This window comes from Pseudonaja textilis, chromosome 8 (assembly GCF_049901715.1).
Source record: "Pseudonaja textilis isolate UNSWEBS1 chromosome 8, rPseTex1.2, whole genome shotgun sequence".
NCBI classification, from domain to species: domain Eukaryota; kingdom Metazoa; phylum Chordata; class Lepidosauria; order Squamata; family Elapidae; genus Pseudonaja; species Pseudonaja textilis.
This window is the reverse complement of record NC_141997.1, coordinates 51680923-51703849: the sequence shown is the minus strand read 5'-3', so window position 1 is coordinate 51703849 and position 22927 is coordinate 51680923. Positions and strand designations below refer to the sequence as shown.

The 22927-nt window shown below is 46.7% G+C and overlaps 1 protein-coding gene and 1 long non-coding RNA gene across 5 annotated transcripts in view; one reads left to right on the top strand and one right to left on the bottom strand.

Annotated features, from left to right (window-relative positions):
• The window catches only part of FGFRL1 (fibroblast growth factor receptor like 1), a 163638-nt gene extending 145651 nt beyond the window's left edge, over window positions 1–17987 (bottom strand). Inside the window, exons 1-2 of one of the 4 annotated variants that reach the window (XM_087938077.1) lie at window positions 17578–17987; window positions 14657–14743 (exon numbers count right to left, since the gene is read on the bottom strand). In XM_087938077.1, the coding sequence (XP_087794203.1) occupies window positions 14657–14717 (61 nt within the window). In that variant the 5' untranslated portion in view covers window positions 14718–14743; window positions 17578–17987. Of the gene's footprint in view, window positions 1–14656; window positions 14744–15153; window positions 16361–17577 lie in introns of those variants that run through there. The other 3 variants (XM_087938078.1, XM_087938080.1, XM_087938079.1) reach the window with 3 other exon arrangements.
• LOC148125197 (uncharacterized) lies at window positions 16476–21057 on the top strand. The gene is made up of 2 exons (XR_015744472.1): window positions 16476–16686; window positions 20010–21057. It is a non-coding gene; the product is annotated as an uncharacterized LOC148125197 (long non-coding RNA).
• Window positions 21058–22927: the final 1870 nt, after the last annotated feature.

Sequence of the window (22927 nt, the reverse complement as noted above, 5' to 3'; positions counted from 1 at the left end):
CTAGGTTGCTTCTCTCCTTGATGAGTTTCCATCCTGCCCTCAGGGGCTTTGGAGAATAGCTTGACTCCCTCTTCTTTGGGGCAGCCCCTGAGACATTGGAAGTCTTCTATCATGTCACCCACTAGTCCTCCTTTTCATTAAACTAGACATACCCAATTCCTGCAACCTTTCTTTGTATGTTTTGGCTTCCTGTCCCTTAATCATCTTTGTTGTTCTTCTCTGCACTCTTTCCAGAGTCTCAATGTCTATTTTTCATATCACAGCGACCAAAATTGGATGCAGTGTTCCAAAGGTGGTTTGGTCAAGGCACTATAAAGTGGTACTACCACTTCACGTGGTCTTGATTCTAACACCCTGTTACGTGTGAAATTTTTAAAAGTGTTTTGCTCTAGTGCAGGATCACTTTATGCTTCCCTGTTACAATAGGTCGGCCATTTTGTGACCAATTTTTTGCTTCTATACGGAAAGGTCCTTCTGAAGGAGGATTTTAGGAGGATCCAGGTTTTCACCCTCCTGGTGGCAGAGATATGTATGAAGAAACAAAATCAGCTCTTTGGAAAAGATACCAGCGTCCTCAACTCTATTACTATCCTGTGCCTCCTGTCAACCAATTTTTTTTATGCTACAGCTAGTAAGTTTATGCAAGATTGTTTAGCAGAAGCTCCTTCGAAGCCCAAGAGTCAAACATCTAAATCAGGGGGTCTCCAACCTTGGCATCTTTAAGCTTTGTGGACTTTGACTCCCAGAATTCCCCAGTCAGCATGGCAGTGGAAGTTCACCAGTCTTAAAATTGCCAAGTCTTGAAATCCACAAGTCTTCAAGTGGCCAAGTTTGGAGATCCCTGGTCTATGCGCCTGACTTCAACAAGCATCTGAGATACGTCACCCATCTTCCGTGAGAGACCTACGCTGTGCAGGCATGTTGAAGATACTTGAATGGTTCCGTGTTTGGTGGGCCACATGACTGGGATGGCAGATAACATTGGGCAGGACTGAAGGCTGCAAAATGCCACGTCCACCAGATGCCTCAACATCCATAAAGTGGACAACCTAAGCTTAGTAACAAAAGTTATTAAGTGGAATAATAAAAGCCAAGCCAGGGATCTAATTTCTCCTTGCTTTACCTTATTCTCTCCCCTGGCACCAGAAATGGTCTGGGGGTGGGGGGAGGAGGAACGTGGCCAGAATTGCAGTGAGACTAAAAAAGGACAAAGTTTGCTATAAAACTGAAGCCTTCACCCTTCTGCTGGAAGCAAACGCACAAACAACAGTGTGCTTGGCTTCAAATTTGGCCCCCCACAAAATTCAAAAGCAAAGTCTCCCTCTACTTTATAACCTTCTAAGAATCCAATTCTGTTTGTAGAAACGCAATAAGCTTTTTTTGGTGCCAATTCAAGAAAAGATGGAATTAAGGAGGCCCATCGCATGATAGAATAGAACAGAGAATAGAATTCTTTATTGGCCAAGTATGATTTGGACACACGAGGAATTTGTCTTCGGTGCATAAGTTCTCAGGGCACGTAAAAATATGATTCATCAAAAATCATAAGATACGACACTTAGTGATAGTCATAGGATACCAAATAAGGAATCAAGTCATACTAGGAAATGAAATAAAACAATATAAATTGTAAAGATACAAGTAACAAGGTTATAGTCATACGTGGGAGGAGATAGGTAATAGGAAAGATGAGAAGAATAATTGAAATATATTCTTAGTAAAGTTTGGCTGTGTTGTGGAATTTGTTGTTTAGCAGAGGGATGGCATTTGGGAAAAAATTGTCCTTGGTCTAGTTCCTCTGGTGTGCAATGCTCTACAACAAGGGTCTTCAAACTTGGCAACTTTTAAGACTTGTGAACTTCAACTCCCAGAATTCCTGAGCTAACATGTCTGGAGGAGGAATTCTGGGAGTTAGAAGTCCACAAGTGTTAAAAGTTGCCAAGTTTGAAGACACACACACACACACACACACACACGCTCTATAATGTCATTTTGAAGGTAGAAGTTGAAACCATTTATGTCCAGGATGTGAGGGGTCTGCAGATACACTTTCACAGCCCTTTTGCCACTGCAGAGCTGTTGCAGTTCTTAAAGACATCATGGAAAATGTGCTTTTTTTAAAAAAATGAGATTTTCCATATCCAGTCCATTTTACGGCATTTCTCCCATCCTTCCAACTTTCTCCCAGTTCCAGCTTCCATCACTCCAGTCGACCCGCTTTCTAGAAATTCTTCTAGAGACTCCAAAACTGTACACCAGGTTGTGAGATAACTTTGCCAGCTTGGAGATTCGGCTCCAAGCGAGAGGTCTCCAACCTTGGCAACTGCAAGACTTGTGGACTTTCGACTCCCAAGGAATTCTGGGAGTTGAAGTCCACAAGTCTTCAAGTTGCCAAGGTTGGAGACCCCCTGCTCCAGACTCTGTCGCTCTTTAAAAAAAAAAACCCAACTTCCACCAAGAACAATGTCCCGTTTCGTGTCAGCAGTGGTTTTGAGGTTTGTTCCAGGCTCCTGAGCACGGCGCTGGCAGCTCCTTTTAAAACAGGGGACGGACGGAGGGTGTGAATAGGAAAACTTGCATTCCATAATTGAGGCTTTGTTCTCTCGGCATGGACTCCACCGGAGGGCTTCTCCACGCAGTGTGCCTGGGCAGGGCGTGTGTCTTGTTTTTAAAACAGTAAATTGTGTTAATTCATTTCCTCTGGCCAAACCAGCAGTCATTAGACGTGGGGAAAGGAGGAAGGGGAGAGAAGGGTAAACAGGAGACTGTAACAAGAAAGCCGGAGGGAGAGGAGGAGGGTGGACCTCTCTGGAGGAGAAGATGTGGGTTCCAGAGTTCTCTGGGAGAACGGAACTGTTTCCCCGGGTTTTGGATTTGAGGGACCAGCTGGTGAAGTCGGGGAATCCAGAAAAGGAAAGAGCGCCTTTCTCAGAGGTCTTAGCTGGGTCATCTCTGAGAGCTTCCCACCCACACCTGTTATGGGGAGGGAAGGTCAACCTAAAGCAAGATCTGAACAGGGTGCCAGTTAGAAGTTTCGTTCATGAAAATCTTTGCACCCGATCTAGGCCAGATCCGAAACAAAGCTTTCACACACACACACAATCTGTGTGTTGTTGGAGGGAAGAGCTCCTCCAACTCTCCTGCTTTGGAGAAGGGCGAGTGGGTGAGTGGATGGAAACGGAGGAAGGAGAGGAAGGAGGGAGGGAGGAAGGAAGGAGGGGGAGGAAGATGGAGGAAGGGAAAAGAAGAGGAAGGAAGGAGGGAGAAAGAAGAAGGGGAGGGTGGAGGGAGGGAAGAAGGAAGGAAGGAAGGAAGAGAGGAACAAGGAAGGAAGGAAGGAAGGAAAGGAAGGAAGGAAGGAAGGAAGGAAGGAAAGAAAGAAAGAAAGAAAGAAAGAAAGAAAGAAAGAAAGAAAGAAAGAAAGAAAGGAGGGAGGGATGGATGAAGGAAGGAAGAGGGAGGGAGGGAGAAAGGAAGGAGGGAGGGAGAAAGGAAGGAGGGAGGGAGAGAGAAAAAAAGAAGAAAGAAAGAAAGAAAGAAGGAAGGGAGGGAGGGAGGAAGGGAGAAAGAAGGGAGGGAGAAAGGAAGGAGAAAAAAGAAAGAAAGGAGGGGAGGGAGGAAAGGAATGAAAACAGGAAGGGGGGAGAATGGAAGGAGAGAGGGAGGGTGGAAGGAAGGAAGGAAGGAAGGAAGGAAGGAAGGAAGGAAGGAAGGAAGGAAGGAAGGAAGGAAAGAAGGAAAGGAGGAAGGAAGGAAGGAAAAGGGAGAGGGAGCAAGGGAGGAAGCGAGGCAGGAAGTCTATAAAAGTTTACAGAAAAATCTTCCTTGATTCCCCTTACAAAGCTATCACTGTTTAAAGTAGAAATGTCCACAATATTTTGGGTATGGTAACTGCAATTTGGTTCCTGCCCCCACTCCCCCCCAAATAAAATCCATTGTCAATTAAAGGTGCAAAACTGTATAGACAAGATCCTATTTTATATCTTACTCTGTAGGAGTCTACGTACATTTCGGATGTTCTCGCACATAGCTAGTGAATAACGCACCACCACCCCCTCAAAAAGCAACCTCCCCACCTTTCCATATGGTGCTTTTCATATAATCCAGACACGCTTCAAAGCTGCACCTTTGTTACTCTGGTATCAACAAGCAATCCTCAAATATTCTAATGGGAAAGCGTGGGCAGTTTATCAGTTTATCAATGGCCTGAATTTTGACATTATGATTTACCCCAGGAAGGAAATACAGCAAGCTTGACGTGAAATACTGTCTCCCCTACTCAGTTACTGGGTTAAAATAGCTGCAACCAAGAACCTGTTCAACCAGATCCCTGGTTCAAATGTAATATATTAATCTATCGATGCGATTGCAGGATGTGGCTGAGTCAAAAGCTACTAGAGGTTATTGCTACATCAGAAAAAAAAAAATGCCAACCCAGGAACAGAAAAGCCTTCGGAAAAACTAGGATGGCTCTTTCAAAGTGGACTAGCGTTAAATATTTGCAACGTTTAGCTCACCTAATACAGTGCAGAAGCCCTCAATTTACATGAGGACAGTTTAAGGACTATTCAAAGTTACCACTGTGCTGAAAAAAAAAGGGGGTTTCCAATCAGGTTATGATTAACAGATTAATAGAGTTGGAAGGGACCTTGGAGGTCATCTAGTCCAACCCCCTGCCCAAGCAGGAGACCCTACACCATTCCTGACTGAGAGCAGTCCAGTCTCTTCTTGAAAGCCTCCAGGGATGAAGCTCGCACAACTTCTCAAGGCAAGTCCTTCCACTGATTAGAATAACAGAATAACAGAGTTGGAAGGGGACCTTGTAGGTCATCTAGTCCAACCCACCCACCCTGCTCAAGCAGGAGACCCTACACCATTTCTGATAGCAGTCCAGTCTCTTCTCGAAAGCCTCCAGGGATGAAGCTCCCACAACTTCTGAAGGGAACTCCTGTTCCATGGATTGATTGTTCTCACGGTCAGAAAGTTTCTCCTTATTTCCAGGTTAAATCTCTCCTTGTTCAGTTTCCATCCATTGTTCCTTGTCTGGCCTTCAGATGCCTTGGAAAATAGCTTGACCCCTTCCTCCTCTCTGTGCCAGCCCCTCAAATACTAGAAGACTGCTATCCTGTCTTGTTTTATAGAGTCCCCGTGGTCATAGTGGTGACCACGGGGACTCTACATGCATCCAGTTTTGGTCACCACATTATAAAAAAGATGTTGAGACTTTGTAAAAAGTGTAGAGAAGAGCAACTAGGATGATTAAAGGCCTGGAGGCTAAAACATATGAAGAACAGCTGCAGGAACTGTTGCAGTCTAGTGAAGAGAAGGACCAGGGGAGACATGATAACATCTTCCAGTATTTGAGGGGCTGCCCCAGGGAGGAGGAAGGGGTCAAGCTATTTTCTAAAGCATCCGAAGGCCAGATAAGAAATAATGGGTGGAAACTGAACAAGGAGAGATTCAACCTGGAAATAAAGAGAAATTTTTGTCTGACAGTGAGAACAATCAACCAGTGGAACAGAAGTTACCTTCAGAAGTTGTGGGAGTTTCATCACTTGAGACTTTCAAGAAGAGACTGGACTGCCACCTGTCAGAAATGGTGTAGGGTCTCCTACTTGGGCGGGGCTGGGGGTTGGACTAGATGGCCTACAAGGTCCCTCCCAACTCTGCTAATCGGTCAAGTCAGAATTGTCCCATTTCTTTGCCTTCTTAAGGGAAGGAAAGCATCGATCCTGGATGTTAAACGGGGGCTGCCAGCCAACGTGCCTCACTCCCAGATGAGCCATACGAGGAAGTGATTCAACCCTCCTGATCCAATTTCCACTCAGGGAAAAAAACAAAAAACCTTTTTCTGAGGCTCATATTTGCAGCAAGCCCAAATAATAATCCCCTGACAGAAAATGAAATCCGGATGCGTTTCCGATTGGCTCCATTAATTCTCTTGACCGCAAGCACAGACACGTTGCTGCAAATTATGATTTCTACTGGGTCTATTTCCTTGCACCGGAGCCAAGGAACGGAGAGCACTGAAAAGGAGACATTGTTTACATGACCTGCCTTCAACATCTTGCATGTTTTGAAAGGCAACGTCACACAAACCCACAACACGGAACTTGGCTTGTGCTGTCAACCATACCCCAGTCTTAATGTCTCTGGAGATTATCTGTCATCCAGGTCACGATTGTCCCCAAAGTGTTTTTTTTAAAGAAGCTACTGGACTTTCTAGTTTTCCTTTGAAGAGGTTTCGCTTCTCATCCAAGGAGCTTTTTCAGTTCAGAAGAAGAAGGAGGAGAAGGAGAAGGAGAAGGAGAAGGAGAGGGAGAAGGAGGAGAAGGAGAGGGAGAAGGAGAAGGAGAAGAAGGAGAAGGAGAAGGAGGAGAAGGAGGAGGAGGAGGAGGAGGAGGAGGAGAAGGAGAGGGAGAAGGAGAAGGAGAAGAAGGAGAAGGAGAAGGAGGAGAAGGAGAAGGAGGAGGAGGAGGAGGAGGAGGAGAAGGAGAGGGAGAAGGAGAAGGAAAGGGAGAAGGAGAAGAAGAAGAAGAAGAAGAAGGAGAAGGAGAAGGAGAAGTAGTGAAGAAACTCCTTGGAAGATGCAGAAATGCAGAAATTTCCAAGATTGCCAATTTCCAAGCCCATAAAAAGAACGAGAACCAGATTGGTTCGTGGCACGTCTTCTCTCCCAGAGCAGCATATAACCAAATACCGAAGATTGTGTAAATCTTTCATAAAATAAATTTACCAGGCCCAGGACAAAAAAAAAATAATAATGATGATTTTCCTTCCAACTAAGAATGAACCTTTTCTTCAGCAGCTAGGAAAGGGAAGGAGGGAGAGAGAGGACTAAAAAAAGGGCAAAACCCGAAACAAATCCAACTTTATTCCAAGCGGTCACTGTTCCCAATTTACATTTTTCTTCCTCCTCCTCCTCCTCCACCCCCGACCCCACTGCCACCCCGAAGTTCAAAATTAAGTTGAAGCACTTAATGTAAGAAGTAGCCTGCAGTTATTGGCTGGGTTTCTTCCTGAAAATTGGATGGGTTTTGATGAAATGGAACCGTTAGATTAGTCAAAGTGCCCCTTGCCATGTTTGCAAAACTACAACGAGGAGACTGTGCGAGGCAGCCGATGTTTATCTGATTTGTGAACCCAGGAGGGGAGAACCTGAACAGGGGCGGCTCTCACACTTGGATAGCAAACTGTTTGTGCAAACACCGGCACGACTTCAGAACAATCCCATATATTCACGGCCCTCGCTTCGGGATATAAAGCCAGGATTCATCGTGTTTTGCTCCAATGCGCCAAATAAATAAATTAAAAATCGCAGGTTTGGAGAGCCCACAGATGTTTTCTCCAGTTCCAGACCATCGCTGTGTGTTGGTGAATTGTGAGTTCGTTCACACACACACGCGCACACACACGCTTTCTCGTTCTGGTTTTGCTTTCTTTGGGGTGTTTTTGTAAAGGTAGATGGAGTGAATCAAGAGTGAACGTGGTGACGTTCCCAATGTCTGGGAATGCAGCGTTCGCAGCTTCCATTTTATGCTGCGCGCGTTGTAAAAATGGCAAAGATTGGTCGAAAAGATTTCTCTGAAGCAGCAGTTCCCAAACTTTTTTCAGTCCACCGTCCCCTTGGTGCTACAAACTCATCCTTGGTGCCCCCTACCCAGGGGTGGGATTCAAATTTCTGTGGGCGTGGCCTAATTTGAGGGTGTGGCTTACTGGTCGCGTGACTGGCTGGGAATGGCTTGCTGGCTGGGCGTGGCTTGCTGGTCACATGACTGGGTAGGCGTGGTTTGCTGTTCATGTGAGTAGGTGGGCGTGGCCAGGTGACTGGCAAACCAAATACAAGTGGTCCTTGCTTAATGGCCATTTGCTCAGCAAGTGTTCTAATTTATGACTGGCCTCCCTAGAGCTACTTGACTTGTTTTGGGAGTTTTGACAGCCATGCATATGCGCGCGCGCGCACACACACACACACACACACACACACACACACACACTCCTTTCTAACCCTACTGGAGCAGGTCACTGGACTAGAATCGGCAAAGCATCTCTGATTAGATTCTAGTAAGCTTAACGCAATTCTGGGTAGTATAAACAGAGGCATAGAACCGAAACCACGTAAAGTATTAATACTGCTTTGTAAATCCTTTATAAGGCCACACCTGGAATTCTGCATCCAGTTTTGGTCACCAACGTGACCAAGATATTGAGACTTTGGGAAAAAGGCAGAGAAGAGCAACTTCTCTGTTAGTAACACAATAGGTACAAACTCAGAGTAAACTGCTCCAAACTCGATTGCAGAAAATACAACCTCAGCAACAGGTCAATGCCTGGAACTCACTACGTGACTCTGTTGTTACATCCTCAAACCCCCAAAACTTTAATCTTAAACTGTCCACCATGGACCTCACTCCATTCCTAAGAGGTCTGTAAGGGGATGTGCATAAGTGCACCAACGTGCCTACCGTCCCTGTCCTATTGTTCCCATTTATTTGTACTCATTTACTATGTATATATACTCATACCTGCTTATACTTATATGCTATGTTCATACTTGTTTTCTCATACATGCTTGACAAACTAAACTAAAGAAATAAAATAAATAAACTAAGAGGATTAAAGGCCTGGAGACTAAAACATACGAAGAACAGTTGCAGGAATTGGGTTTGTCTAGAGAAAAGAAGAACTAGAGGGGGACATGATAGGAATATTCCAATATTTGAGGGACCACCACAAAGAGGAGGGGGTCAAATTAATTTCCAAAGCACCAGAAGGCAAGAGAAGAAACAACAGATGGAAACTGATCAAGGAAAGAAGCAACCTGGAATTAAGGAGAAACTTCCTAACAGTGAGAAAAACTAAACCAGTAGAATAGCCTGCTACCAGAAGTTGTGGGTGCTCCATCACTGAAGAATTTTAAGAAGAGACAGGGCAGCCATTTGTCTGGATTAGTATAGGGTTCCATTTATAGGTTCTTGCCTGAGCAGGGGGGCTGGACTAGAAGACCTCCGGGGTCCCTTCCAGCTCTATTCTGATTGTTTGTTATGCACTGTGTAAAACCGCTGTCAGGTTGATAAGACTTCATTGCAGGAAAACCTTAAATAATGTTAACCTCTGTTGAATATTGAAAGATGCTCTTATCTATGACAGTCACATAAAGAGAGCTGGGTCGGTTTTGGGTTTTTTTGTTTGTTTGTTTTTGAGAATCACTGGAGAGGCCTCACTTTCATAGAAACCATATGAAAAAAAAGTTGAGAAAAAGTTGGCCAGATTAAGTAATTGGGCCCATCCCTGCAGTTTTCATCTCTCTGATGAAAAGTCTGAAAATAGCTGCCTTTAAACATTTCTCAGGAATATGTCTTTGCTGTTTTACCATGGAAGAAAACCAAGTTTATTGTTACTTGTTTGAATTATTTCATTGATTTAGAATTGTAAGCTGTACAGTCATTTGGTCGAGTTGGGCAGCTATAAAAATTGCACAAACTAACTCATCAAACATAAATACTTTTTAAAGTTTCCCAATGAGTGGTCCTTTTATATATATATAAAATATGTGATGTGTGTTCTCTCTACTCTCACTCTCTCACACACACACACACACACACACACACACACACATATCTCTCTCTCTCTCTCTGAACTCTGATGTGTGATGTGTGTGTGTATATATATATATAAAAATTTGGAAGCAAAACTATAAATTAATGAAATTGGCTGTTTATAAAGAGAATCAGCATAAAATGTGCTATCAGTGGTATCTGGCACCTTCAAGATTGGCCAATATGCATCCAAATTTAAGCCCACTCTGTTGGAAATGTAGGCAAAAAAGGGGTACCTTCTTCCACGCTTGGTGGCTTTGCCCGAAGAGCAAAAAGTATTGGGAAAAAATATGAATATAGATAAAGAGAAATCACAAACGTTCGATTAGAACCTAAGGCTGAAATTTTTTTGTTGGGAATAATAAAAGGTGAAATCATAAAAGAAATCAAATATTTAATTTTACATATAAAAACGGCAGCAAGGATAGCATTAGCTCAGTGTTGGAAGGGAGACCAGGTGCCAACAGATAATTTGATAATCCAGAAGATCTACGACTGTGTGGAAATGGATAAACTCGCCCCAAGGCTAAAAGATAAGAAAGACTCAAAATATTTTACAGTTTGGGAAGACTGGTATAATTGGATAAAGGATAGAAACCTGTAAGTAAACAGATAGACAAGAGAAAACAGGTATATACCAGATATAGGTACTAAGTATTGGGAAACTGTTTGATAAAAACACGCCATCTACGCAATTAGAAATGTTTATATTTTTACGTTTATTGGTTATGTATAACTTTTTGGTTTTGTGTATTTTATGAAATGTTTTATATTGTGTATATATTTTAATGTTTAATAAAGGATAGATAGATAGATAGATAGATAGATAGATAGATAGATAGATAGATAGATAGATAGATAGATAGATAGATAGATAGATGGATGGATGGATGGGGAGGGAGGGAGAGAGAGAAAGAGAGAGAGAGAAAGAGAGAGAGAGAGAAAGAGAAGGGTTGGAAAGGCCCAATTAAGGGAAGGCTACATCCTTAGTTGAAAGAACAGATTATGAACAAATCACCATGAAAAAAAAAATTATCTGGCCACAAGGAGTTACAAATGACTTGATGGCCCATAATGAATCAATCAACCCTTGAGCAACTTCTACATTGTCAAGTTCTTAATCCCATTAACACATTTTTCAAAGAGATCCAGTTGGAAATGGCTCTTCAGCCATTTTAACACCATTTCAGTCCCCTTCATTTACAGAGGACAAAGGACAGACAACGATCTTCTTTCTTTGGGGTATTTGAAGAGTGTTCTCTGGTCCCCTTTAATTGTTTTCCAGGTCACCCTGCTTTCAAAGTTTTTACTTTGGGATCACTGGTCCATCCTCCAAACATTTTTTTTTCACCTGTTCCATGTAGAATATCTGGATGAAAGCTAATGTTCTGATCTGCAGCCAAGCCAAAGGGCCCGGTCACCCTCCATTGTGCCATTATCAGAAGCAAGTTTCAAATTCTGAGTTTTGTCCCCTGTCTAAAGGCTTACAAGCATTTTCCTGCTCACCCTCCTTTGCTAGACATGATCAGGTTGACCTGAGAAACAGCCCACCTATTCCCAAAGCATTGCAAATTTTTCACCTGTTGGCTAGATTAAGGCTGCAGGCAACGTGGTTATTACAATATAATAATGATAATGTTGCTGGCAAGACTCTGTGGTTGATCTCTGGGAAAGCTAAACAGTAAACAAGAGAATGTAGCTTTAAAAAAAAAAAACAAATATGGATGCTTCTCTCTGGTGCTTATCAACCTTGGCAAGATTTAAGAGGAGTGGGCTTCAACTCCCAGAATTCCATGTGCTGGCTAGGGAATTCTGGGAGTTGAAGTCCACCCATCTTAAACTTGCCAAAGTTGACAAGCACCAGAGAGAAGCATCCATATTTGAATATTTGAACACTCATTTTAAACCCTGGGGGAAGGGGTGAAAGAAGGGAGAGGGAGAGAGAGAGGGAGGAGGGAGGAAAGAGGGAGAGAGAGGGGGAGAGGAGAGAGGGAAGGGTGGGAAAGAGGGAGAGAGGAAGAAAGAAAAGGAGGGAGGGAAAAGGGGAGATAGAGAAGGGAGGGAAAGAGGGAGACAGAGGGGGAGAGAAGAGAGGGAAGGGAGGGGAAGAGGGGAGGGGAAGAAAGAGAAAAGGAGGGAGGGAAAGGAGGAGAGAGAGAAGGAGGGAGGGAAAGAGGTAGGGAGAAAGGAAGGAGGGAGGGAAAGGTTGAGAGGAGGAGGGAGGGAGAGAGGGAGGGAGAGAGAATGGGAGGGAGAAAGGAGGGAGAAAGGGAGAAGGAAAGGAGGAAGAGAGAGAGAGAGAGAGAGAGAGGAGGAGGGAAAGAGGGAGGGAGAGAGAAAAGGAGAGAAGGAAGGGGAAAGAGAGAGAAGGAGGGAGAGATGAGGTGGGGAACCAGAAATTCTCAGGCCTATATGAACATGTAAGACCCTTTCAGTTTCCAGCACAAAAGCACCTTGCCAAGATTCTGCTAATTCCTTGGAAGGCTGGGAGTTAGAAACAACAAAAGCTTAAACTCCCCGAAGGCATCAAAGCATTTGCACACTCTCACTAGCAATGGGAAGTCGACTCACTCTCCCTGGCGCGATGCTTATCGGCAGGAAGAGCCCTTATCTCGCCCAGCTGGGTCGAGAGTCAAGTCCCCAGTCATGTAGGGTCAAGAGAGCTGGAAATTACCATGGAGTCTTGGCAAGGGGAGCCTGATAGCTTGACTAAGCAGTTCGGAGAACTGGTTGTTAGAAGAAATTATTGGCCTAATCCTGTAAGGAAGGCAGGAAGGAAACATTCTGGTGTTGCTTACAGAAACTGCCTCTCCGTTAACCCTTGTTACCTTCTTGGCAGGACTAGACTTCCTGTCTCAGGAACTTCTCTGGAGTTTTTTTTCCCCCTCCTTTGCTGGTACTTTGCTTGTGTGGAGTGACCATTCAAAGTTACAATGACACTGAAAAAAGTGACTTATGACCATTTTTCACACTTACGACGATTGCAGCATCCTCATGTTCAAGAGAGGCCAGGCGAGGAGATGCGTGCCTCGATGTGAGTGATGTTGAGTTGGCCACGCCCAGCCAATAACATGACCACCAAGCTACGCCCACCACCTAAGCCACGCCCACAGAAACGGTTGTTGAAAAGTTTGAATCCCACCCCTGTGCACCTCCATGCACAATCCCCTTGCTGCGCTCATGACCCCCAGCACATGCTGCTCATCTCTGCGCATGCGCGCGTGTCTCCCATGCAGCCCCCCCTGCACATGCGTGCCAGATACCCGACAATCAGCGGTCGGGTGATGGCGGCGTGCATGCATGTGCAGTGGGCGAGCTCTTCTGGGCGAGCTCCTGCATACCAGGGGAAATGGTTCTGCGTGCCACTTCCAGCATGCGTGGCATAGATTCGCCATCACGAACCTCTATGCCAGAAATGTTTGAAAGAACGAGGCACCTATTATCATATGTGGTGGGAGTTCAAGAAAGTACAAGAATTTTGGCACAAAATGCTTTAGAAGAAACACTGGACCTTAAAATAAATTATACACCAGAAATGTTTTTTATTATTGGGGATAATAAATGAGAATTTCCAAACAAAAAAAACACCAGATATATACCTAATCATTCATGTTATTACAACTGCAAGATTATTAATTGCCCAAACATGGAAGTTAAACGGAATACTGACCAATGAAGCAATAATAGAAAAAAAAAACTTTTCAGAGTGCTGAGTTAGATAGTATGACATTAAAACTAAAGGAGTGAAGCAGTTCAGAATTCTATGCAATACGGGGGGAAAAAATTTATAAATGGAGGGATATGAAAGCAAGTCCAAAAAATGTGAAATAGCATTTAAGAAGAGATTATATTGCAACATAACATCTAAGATAGAAATGGATACAAAGATTACAGTGTAAATATATATATATATATGTATATGTATAGATGTATATAAATGTTTATACTGTTGGATGATCATTTACTCATATAACAATGTAAAGATTGAGACATATGCCAAAAAGATCACCACCATTAATGTTTTTAAAACCTACTTTTCAATAAAATATTTATTAAAAAGAAAAAAGGAAGGAAGGAAGGAAGGAGATACAGACACTAAAAGGGGGGTTTTCTTTAAACCTTGGTTAGTTTCCTCTCCCCTTTGAGCCCCCGCCCCCGCCCAGCCCCCGCTCTAAGGGCCCAACCTGGTTCAGGGGAATCGGATGGTGGTTTGGAGCCACCGGGCTAAAGGCTCTTTGCTGGTTTTTGAGGCCTGTCATTTGTCTGTCACTTCCGGGGGCGGGGGGAGTTAATGGATTGGTTTGTTTAGTTAGTGCTTAGATTGGGAGAGTGAGATTAGAGGGGAGGGCAGGGGAGGGGCTGGCCTGATCCACCCAGGAATGCCATTGTTTTCCTTGTAGCCAGGCTGCAAACTGGAAAGGGGGGGCATTGTTTCACACCTCAGACTGAACAGCCCCAGAGAGCACACCTGCCTGGGAAGGGGAGAAAGACAAGGGGAGGTTGAAGGGCAACCCTTGCAGGGAGGGAGGGAGGGAGGAAGGAAGGAAGGAAGGAAGGAAGGAAGGAAGGAAGGAAGGAAGGAAGGAAGGAAGGAAGGAAGGAAGGAAGGAAGGAAGGAAGGAAGGAAGGAAGGAAGGAAGGAAGGAAGGAAGGAAGGGACAGAAGAACAGAAAGAGAGGAAGGAAGGAAAAAGAAAAGGAAGGGAAGGAAGGAAGAGGAAAAGGAAGGAAGGAGGAGGAAGAGAAAAAAGGAAGAGAAAAGGAGGGAAGGAGGAGGAAGAGAAAATGAGGGGAAGGAGGAAGGAAGAGAAGGAAGGAAGAGAGAGAAGGAAGGGAAGGAAGGAAGGAAGGAAAAGGAAGGAAGGAAGGAAGAAGGAGAGGGGAAGGAAGAGAGGAGGAAGGAAGGGGAGAAAGAAAAGGAAGGAGAGAAGGAAAAAAGAGAGGGAAAGGAGGAGGTAGGAAAAGAGGAAGGAAGGAAGGAGGGAGGGAGGGAGAGAAAGGGATTTGCTTCAAGGGTCACCATGAGGCACTTTCTGAAAAGTCACCAGGCCTCCTTACCTCTCGCTGCCTCAGCCACCACCAGCGTCCCCAGAAGCAGCAGGACAATCAGGACGGCCATTTTGACTGCAAGCGAGTCTCCAACACCTGGAAATTTAAGAGACACAAAGCTTGAACCCCGAGTGCCAAATCCCTCCTGGGCCTTATCAGCTCAACACAACAGCGAGGAGGAGGGAGGAGGAAGAGGAGGAGGAAGGAGAAGAAAAGGAGGAGGAGGAAGAGGAAGAAGGGGAAGAGGAAGAAGAAGAGGAAGAGGAGGAGGAAGAAGAAGAGGAAGAGGAGGAGGAGGAAGAGGAAGAAGAAGAAGAAGAAGAAGAAGAAGAAGAAGAAGAAGAAGAAGAAGAAGAAGAAGAAGAAGAAGAAGAAGAAGAAGAAGAAGAGGAGCTGCAGCCTGTCTTTTAACCCAGGAAGACTCTCTGAGGCAGATCCTTTGGAGACCCCCCTTTCCCCACTGTTGGCCAAGCCTCCCCACCCCTTCAAGGTGAAAGGGGGCTCACCTGCTGCACTGAACCTACATGCAGAAAGGGGGCTGGGGTGGGGGGGGAGGGAGGGGGCTGCTCTGGATGGCCTCTGGATCAAGTTTCTTCCTTGGTCAACAAAGGCTGGAGGCTCCTGAAGGGTTCTGGCAGCAGCAGCATCAATTGGCAACACACAGAGTCACACAGCCTTCCCAGGTAGACTGCACCTCTCTCTCTCACTCTCTCTCTCTCTCACACACACACACACACACACACACACACACTTTCTCTCTCTCTTTCTCATTCTCCCTCTCTCTCTATTTCACTCTCTCTCTTTCTCTCTCTCTGTCTGTCTCTTTCTATTTCTCTCTCTCACACACACACTTTTTCTCTCTCTCTCTCCCTCTCTCTCATTGTCTCACTCTGATTTTTGGCCAAGGAATTTCTCTTTCTCTCTCTCTCTCTTCACTCACACACACACACACCTCTCTCTTCTTTCCCCTCTCTCTGTCTCTCTCTTTCACTCTCTCTCACACACACACTTTCTTTCTCTCTCTTCTCATTCTCCCCTCTCTATTTCACTCTCTCTATTTCACTCTCTTTCTTCTCTCTCTCTCTCTTTTTCACTCTCTCTCTCTCTTCTCCTCTCTCTTTTCACTCTCTTTCTTTCTCTCTCTGTCTGTCTCTCTATTTCACTCTCTCCTCTTTCACTCTCTCTCTTTCTCTCTCCTCTTCATTCTCTCTCTCTCTCTCATTCTCCTCTCTCTCTATTTCTCTCTTTCTCTCTCTCTCTCTCTTTTTCACTCTCTCTCTTTCTCATTCTCCCTCTCTCTATTTCACTCTCTTTCTTTCTCTCTCTCTGTCTGTCTCTCTCTATTTCACTCTCTCCCTCTTTCACTCTCTCTCTCTTTCTCTCTCCCTCTTTCATTCTCTCTCTCTTTCTCATTCTCCTCTCTCTCTATTTCACTCTCTTTCTTTCTCTCTCTCTCTCTCTGTCTGTCTCTCTCTATTTCACTCTCTCCCTCTTTCACTCTCTCTCTTTTGTCTTTCACTCTCTCTCTCTTTCTCATTCTCCCCCTTCACTCTTCCTCTCTGTTTGTCTGTTTCTCTATCTCTCTATTTCTCTCTCTCTCTCTCTTTCTCTCTCTCTTTCTCTCCCTCTTTCACGCTCTCTCTCCCTCTTCGGCGGGGATTCCTCCCTCTTGTAAACTCTCCGCTTTCCACCTTCGCTGCCCTCGGGATACACAACAACTCCTGTCAACCGTCAGGCAAAGCAAAGAGTAATTACACCGGGCCATTAGCGGACAAATTGGAAGCCCGGGGGGGGGGTGGGGGGGGAGGAAGAGAGGGCCAGCTCGGGAAAGGCGAAGTCCGATCCCCCCCGCGAAACGGAGCGAAACCCCCGCAAAGAGCAGCGCGCAGCCTTTGTCTCCGACGCCCCGGCACCGCTCCGCGCCCGCAGCCGCCCGCGCGGGGCTCCTTCTCGCGGGGGAGACCGAGCGGCCGGCTCCGCGCTCGCCCGAACAAAGCCCGGCGCCTGGAGCAGCAGCAGCCGCCGTGCCGACGCGAAAGGCAAGCCGGCCCCGGATCGCCGGCCCCGAGGTCCCCGGGCGGGAGCGTCCGCGGAAGGGATGCGAAGGAGGGAAGGAAGGAGGAAGAGAAGAGAAAGGAGGGAGGGCAGAAAAGAAGGGTGGAGGAAAAAGGGAGGGAGGGAAAGGGAAAAGGAAGGAAAGAAGTGGAGAGGGAGAGGGAGGGAGGTGAAAGAGAAAAGGTTGGAAAAGGAGGGAGGGACGGAAAGAGAAGAGAAAGGAGAGAAGGAAGGAAGGGTGATGGGAGGAAAACGAGAGGAAGGAAGGAAGGAATGGAAAGAGAAACGAAAGGAGGGAGGAAGGAAAAAGAGAAAAGGGTGGAAAAGAGGGAGCGAGGGAGGGAAAGAGAAAAGAAAGAAGTAAAGGAGAGAAGGAAGGGAGGGTGTGAAGGGAGGAAAAAGGGAGGGAGGGAAAGGGAAAAGGAAGGAAAGAAGGAGAGGAAGGGGGAGGAAGGAAGGAAGGAGAAAGAGAAAACGGTGGAAAAGAGGGAGGGAGGGAAAGAGAAAAGAAAGAAGTGAAGGAGAGAAGGAAGGAAGGGTGAAGGGAGGAAAAAGGGAGGGAGGGAGGGAAAGGGAAAAGGAAGGAAAGAAGGAGAGGAAGGGGGAGGAAGGAAGGAAGGAGAAAGAGAAAACGGTGGAAAAGAGGGAGGGAGGGGAAGATAGAAGGAAGGAGAGAAGGAAGGAAGGGTGTGAAGGGAAGAAAACTGGAGGGAGAGAGGAAAGGAAAGAGGAGGAAGGAAGGAAGGAAGGAAGGAAGGAAGGAAGGAAGGAAGGAAGGAAAGGCAACACCTGGCAAACCTGCCCATCCCTGCCCGCCGCCACGTGGGAGCCTCCCGTCCCGGCTGCAGCCCCGGGATCGCTGCCGATCTACCTACCTGCCTACCTGCCGCCGCCTCCTCCGCCTCCTCCTCTGCCTCGCGGTCCCGCGCCGGCCGGGCTCAAGCCGCCTCCCGCGCCGGAGGCGTCCCGGACCCCGCTCCTCCTCCGCCGCCGCCGCCGGTGCCGCCGCCGCCGCTGCTGCCCGCGGGGCGCCCCATGGAGCGGCCGCGCTTCCCTCCCGCCGGCCCCGCTCGGCCCTTCTTGACAGCCGCGGCTCGCAGGCGGGGACCTGCCGCTCACCGCCGAGCCCCGCCGCCCATCATCCCCGGCCCGCTGCGGGCTGCCTCGCCTTGACCCGCCTGCCTGCCTGCCGGAGCTGCGCGTCCCGGGTTCGAGTCCCCGCGCCGGGCTGCGGGCGGAGAGGGCCGGCGGGGGCGGCTGGCGCTCGGCTGGCGGGCGAGGCAGAAGTGAGCGCTCCCCCCCCCCGGCGCTCCCGGCTGCGGCTCCTGGGCAGCTCGCGGGGCCGAGCGCGCCTCCCGGCCCCGCCCCGGCTCAACTTCCCTCCAATCGCCGCCCGCCCCCGCCTCCCCCCCCGCCCCGCCCTTCACCCTTCGCTCCGCCGCCCGCGGAAAGACGGACCCCCTCCGAAACAGCCCCGACCTCCCGCCGCCACGGTCTGGGGGACCGGGGAGGAGGAGAGGAAGGGAGCAGGCGGAGAGGGAAGGGGAGTGAGGAGGGGGAGGAGGGGAGGGGGAGGAAGAAGAGGAAGAAGGAGGAGGGGGAGGAGGAGAAGAGGAGGAAGAGGAGGAGGGGGAAGGGGAGAGGAGGAAGAGGAAGAAGAAGAGGAGGAAGAGGAAGAGGGAGGGAGGAAAAGGAGGAGGGAAGGAGGAAGAGGAAGAGAGGAGAGGAAGGGAGCAGGCGGAGAGGGAAGAGGAGGAGGAGGGGGAGAAGGGAGGAAAGAGGAGAAGAAGGAGGAAGAGGAGGAAGGAGGAGGAGGAGGAGAAGAGGAGGAAGAGGAGGAGGGGAAGGAGGAGAGGAAGAGGAGGGAGAAGGGGGAGGAAGAAGAGGAGGAAGGGAGGGGAGGAGGGAAGGGGAGGGAGGGGAGGAAGAAGAAGAGGAGGAAGAGGAAGAGGGAGGGGAGGAAAAGGAGGAGGGAAGGAGGAAGAGGAGGAGGGGAGGAGGAAGGAGGTGGAGGAAGGGGCGGAGGGGAAGAGGTGTGAGGGGGAGGAAGAAGAGGAGAAGGAGGAAGAGGAGGAAGGGAGGAAGAAGAGGAAGAAGGAGGAGGAGGAGAAGAGGAGGAAGAGGAGGAGGGGGAAGGAGGAGAGGGAAGAGGAAGGGAGAAGGGGGAGGAAGAAGAGGAGGAAGAGGGGAGGGGAGGAAGAAGAAGAGGAGGAAGAGGGGAGGGGAGGAAAAGGAGGAGGGGAGGAGAAGAAGAGGAGGAAGCAGGAAGGAGGAGGGGAGGAAGGAGGAGAGAGGGAGGAGGCGAGGAGGAGGGGAGGAGAAGAGGAGAGAGGGGGAGGAGGAGGAGGATGCAGAAGAGAGAAGGAGAGGAGGAGTGGAGGATGAAGGGAGGGGAGGAGGAGGAGGAGGAAGAAAAGGAGGAGGGGGACGAGGAAGAGGAGGAAGAGGCGCCTGCAGCTCGCGTGGTCCTCGGGCTTCAGCTCCGGGGCGCCCCCCGCCCCCGTGGCCGGCTTCTCTCCTCCAGAGTTGGCCCGGGGTTGGAGGGGGGGCGGCAGAAATTGGGGGGCTCGATGCATCCCTCCCCTCCCCCATTCAACCCGGCCTGGCTTCCCCTTCCCCGGGCAGCCCCGTCCGATGACCCCGCCGCTTCGCTCGCTGTCACAGCCAGACCGGCCGAGACTCCCCACCGCCTCCCCACCCCCTCAGGCCAGAGACCCTCCTCAGAGACCCCCTCAGAAGGGGAGCACTGGGCGAGGCAGTCCGGGCAGGGAGGGGGCAAGGGGGACTCCAGGAGAGAAGGAATCGAAGCCCCCCACTGCCCCCCAGGCTGGGACACAGGTAGAGTGCCACACAAAGGGGAGGCTTGACCGGAAGGCAGGCTTTGGGTGCCCCTTGGCATTCGCGGGTGGAGAGATTTGTGGATGCCACCGGCTCTCCGTGTAGCTTGTCCGGGTCCCCGGCTGGCTCTCCGAAGGTAGCAGGGCACTTCGCGTTGTCTCTCCTCCCCACCTGAATATGGACTGTTTCCTAGTAGGATTGGATGGTTTCTTGTATCCTATGACTATCATTAAGTGTTGTACCTGATGATTCTTGACTCTTGATGAATGTATCTTTTCTTTTATGTACACTGAGAGCATTTGTACCATCTATCTATCTATCTATCTATCTATCTATCTATCTATCTATCTATCTATCTATCTATCTATCTATATCTATCTACCTACCTACCTTCCTACCCATCTATTATCATCTATATCTCATCTATCTATCATTCTATCTATCATTCTATCTATCATCTATCTCACAGGTACCATCAACTGGCAACTGCTGTGTCCTGTTAAATTATTGAGTCTGTCATCTGCACCTCTATCACCGTCTGGTTTGGCTCTGCAACCCAACAGGACAGACACGGACTTCAGAGAGTAATTAGGACTGCAGAAAAAACAATGGCTACCAACCTGCCTTCCATGGAGGAGGACCTGTATCCTGCACCCTGAGTCCAAAAGAAGGCTGTGAAAATATCTACAGACCCCTCACATCCTGGACACAAACTGTTTCAACCCCTTCCGTCAAAATGACGCTATAGAGCACTGCACACCAGAACAACTAGACACGAGGACAGTTTTTCCCCAACGCCATCACTCTGCTAAACAAATAATTCCCTCAACACTGTCCAACTATTTACAAAGTCTGCACTACTATTACTGTTAATCTTCTCATCACTCCTTATCACTCATCCCCTCCCATTAGTGATTGTAGGACTGTAACCTTGTCACTTGTATCCTTACGATTTATATTGACTGCTTCCTAGTAGGATTTGATTGCTTATTATACCCTATGACTTTTATTAAGTGTGGTACCTGATGATTCTTGACTCTTGACTAATTTTTTTCTTTTCTTTTATGGACACTGAGAGCATTTGCACCAAGACAAATTCCTTGTGTGTCCAATCACACTTGGCCAATAAAGAATTGTATTCTATTTATTAAATTTCAGAAAAATATAAAATACAAAAGAGCAAAGAAAGAACGCATTGAAAAGAAAGAGGGAAGGGTAGGGAAAATTGGGGGGGTGGGCAAAAACCTAATAGAACTGTATTGTTTATGAAACCATGGATTTTACTGTCAGGTGTACAAGGCAGATGCAGGGCAGGAGGAGTAGAGATGCAAACGGTTACATCTCAAAATGTTGCTTTTTACATGCCAAATGATGGAAGAAAGATTTTGGGGCGGACAGTTGACGAACCAACGGTCCATGTTTTCATGTGAGAAGAGGTGATGTTGGGAGTTTGAATGGAGGAGTTAGTGACGGTGCAACTTGATAGTATATCAATTAAAAGAATTAAGTTTAATCAAGGAAGGTTACCAATGTCTTTCTTTTTAATCTGATGGGCAATTTAGCACTGATAGACTCTTAGGGAGAAAGAAAGGAACAGACCTCACAGAGAGCGAATCTTCTTTTCAGAAAGGCAGAAATCTTTTTTTTAAAACAATTTTATTAGTTTTTAAAAACAAACAAAACATAAAAACATCAGCTTTCTTTCATAAATATATACAAACAGTGTGTCGGTTGGTTTACCAGTTTTTGTGCATTCATTTCGTAGTCTCAATTACAGTTACGTTACATAATAACTCATATTAACAATCGAAGATTATATATCCTAGTATCACTATTAGAAAATCATTTGACTATAATTTTATTCATTCATACTTTACGAGATAACTATAATTTACGTAGTTTATTTTATAACAAATCATATAGTCATACCAAATCTATCCTAAAAACATTTTATGGATATGATATCAAATGACAAAGAAAAGAAAAAAATATCTTTTTATATATTCCTTATTATCTAAAATTCTAAATATTCTATTATTGTATTTTATCATCCAACCATTGATAGAAAAAGGTCCCAAATTTTATAGAATTGTTTATCCTCTTGTTCTCTAATTTCAAATGTCAATCTACTCATCTCAGCACATTCCAATATTTTCTTAATAATTTCTTCCTGCAGTGGTATTTTCTCATTTTCCCAATTTTTAGCAAATACAATCCTAGCCGCTGTTAATACATTTACGATCAGATATTTCTGGTCTTTACTATATGTATCAGGTAAGATTCCCAATAAAAAGAAAAGAAAGGCAGAAATCTTGTTGGAGAATGAACAGATTTTGTCAAGTAAGATTATCAGGGCGGATATTTTTGCCTAAGACTTTTTTCAGGTGCAAATGACTTTTTTTTTCCCACCCGAAGGAAGAGAATTCCCGTATGTGCAGTTGATTATATCAGGTCTGCAGAAAATAATACTAATAATAATTTCCAAGGTGTGCATAAAGCCTGCTAGTACCTGTTTTTTCAACAGTTAGAACCCTCCTCCCTCTTGCCAAGTGGATGAGATCAAACCATTCATCCGGCTTCCTTTATTTTGGAAGTTTCCAAGGATAAATCTGCAGAACGTCTTTGCTTCTTCTGCATCCGGTTTGAAAGGCAAGCTTGCTCGTGTCCTGTCTCTGCACCCAGCTTGAATTCTTTTACTGTAATGCCCTGTTTACATTCGTCCGACATGTGTAAATAATAATAATAATAATAATAATAATACATTGAACTGAGAGGTCCTCAGGGCTCTCCTAGCTTGGTTGCTTTCTTGCAGACATTTCATGACCCAGCTAAGTAACATCATCAGTGCTGGTCCTGATTATCCTGATCACTAGCACTGATGATGTTACCTAGTTGGGTCATGAAATGTCTGCAAGAAAGCAACCAAGCTCAGAGAGCAACAAGGATTCCAGACTCCTCCTCCTCTTCCTCCTCTGCAAGCCCCACTCCGTTCTAACACTGATGATGTTACCCAGTTGGGTTATAAAATGTCTGCAAGAAAACAACCAACCGCAAGAGAGTAGTACCAAGGACCACACAGTCCTCCTCCTCGTCCTCCTCGTCCTCTTCCTCCTCCAATCCCACTCCCTTCTAGTACTGATGATGTTACCTAGTTGGGTCATGAAATGTCTGCAAGAAAACAACCACGCTCAGAGAGCAACAAGGACTTTCCAGTCCTCCTTCTCCTTCTCTTCCTTGGAATAACTTAGAATAAGAGAGTTGGAAGGGGCCTTAGAGGTCTTCTAGTCCAACCTGCTGCTCAGGCAGGAAACCCTGTAGCATTTCAGACAAACGTCTGTCCAATTTTGTATTAAAAAGTCCCATTGTTGGAGCACCCGCAGCTCCTGG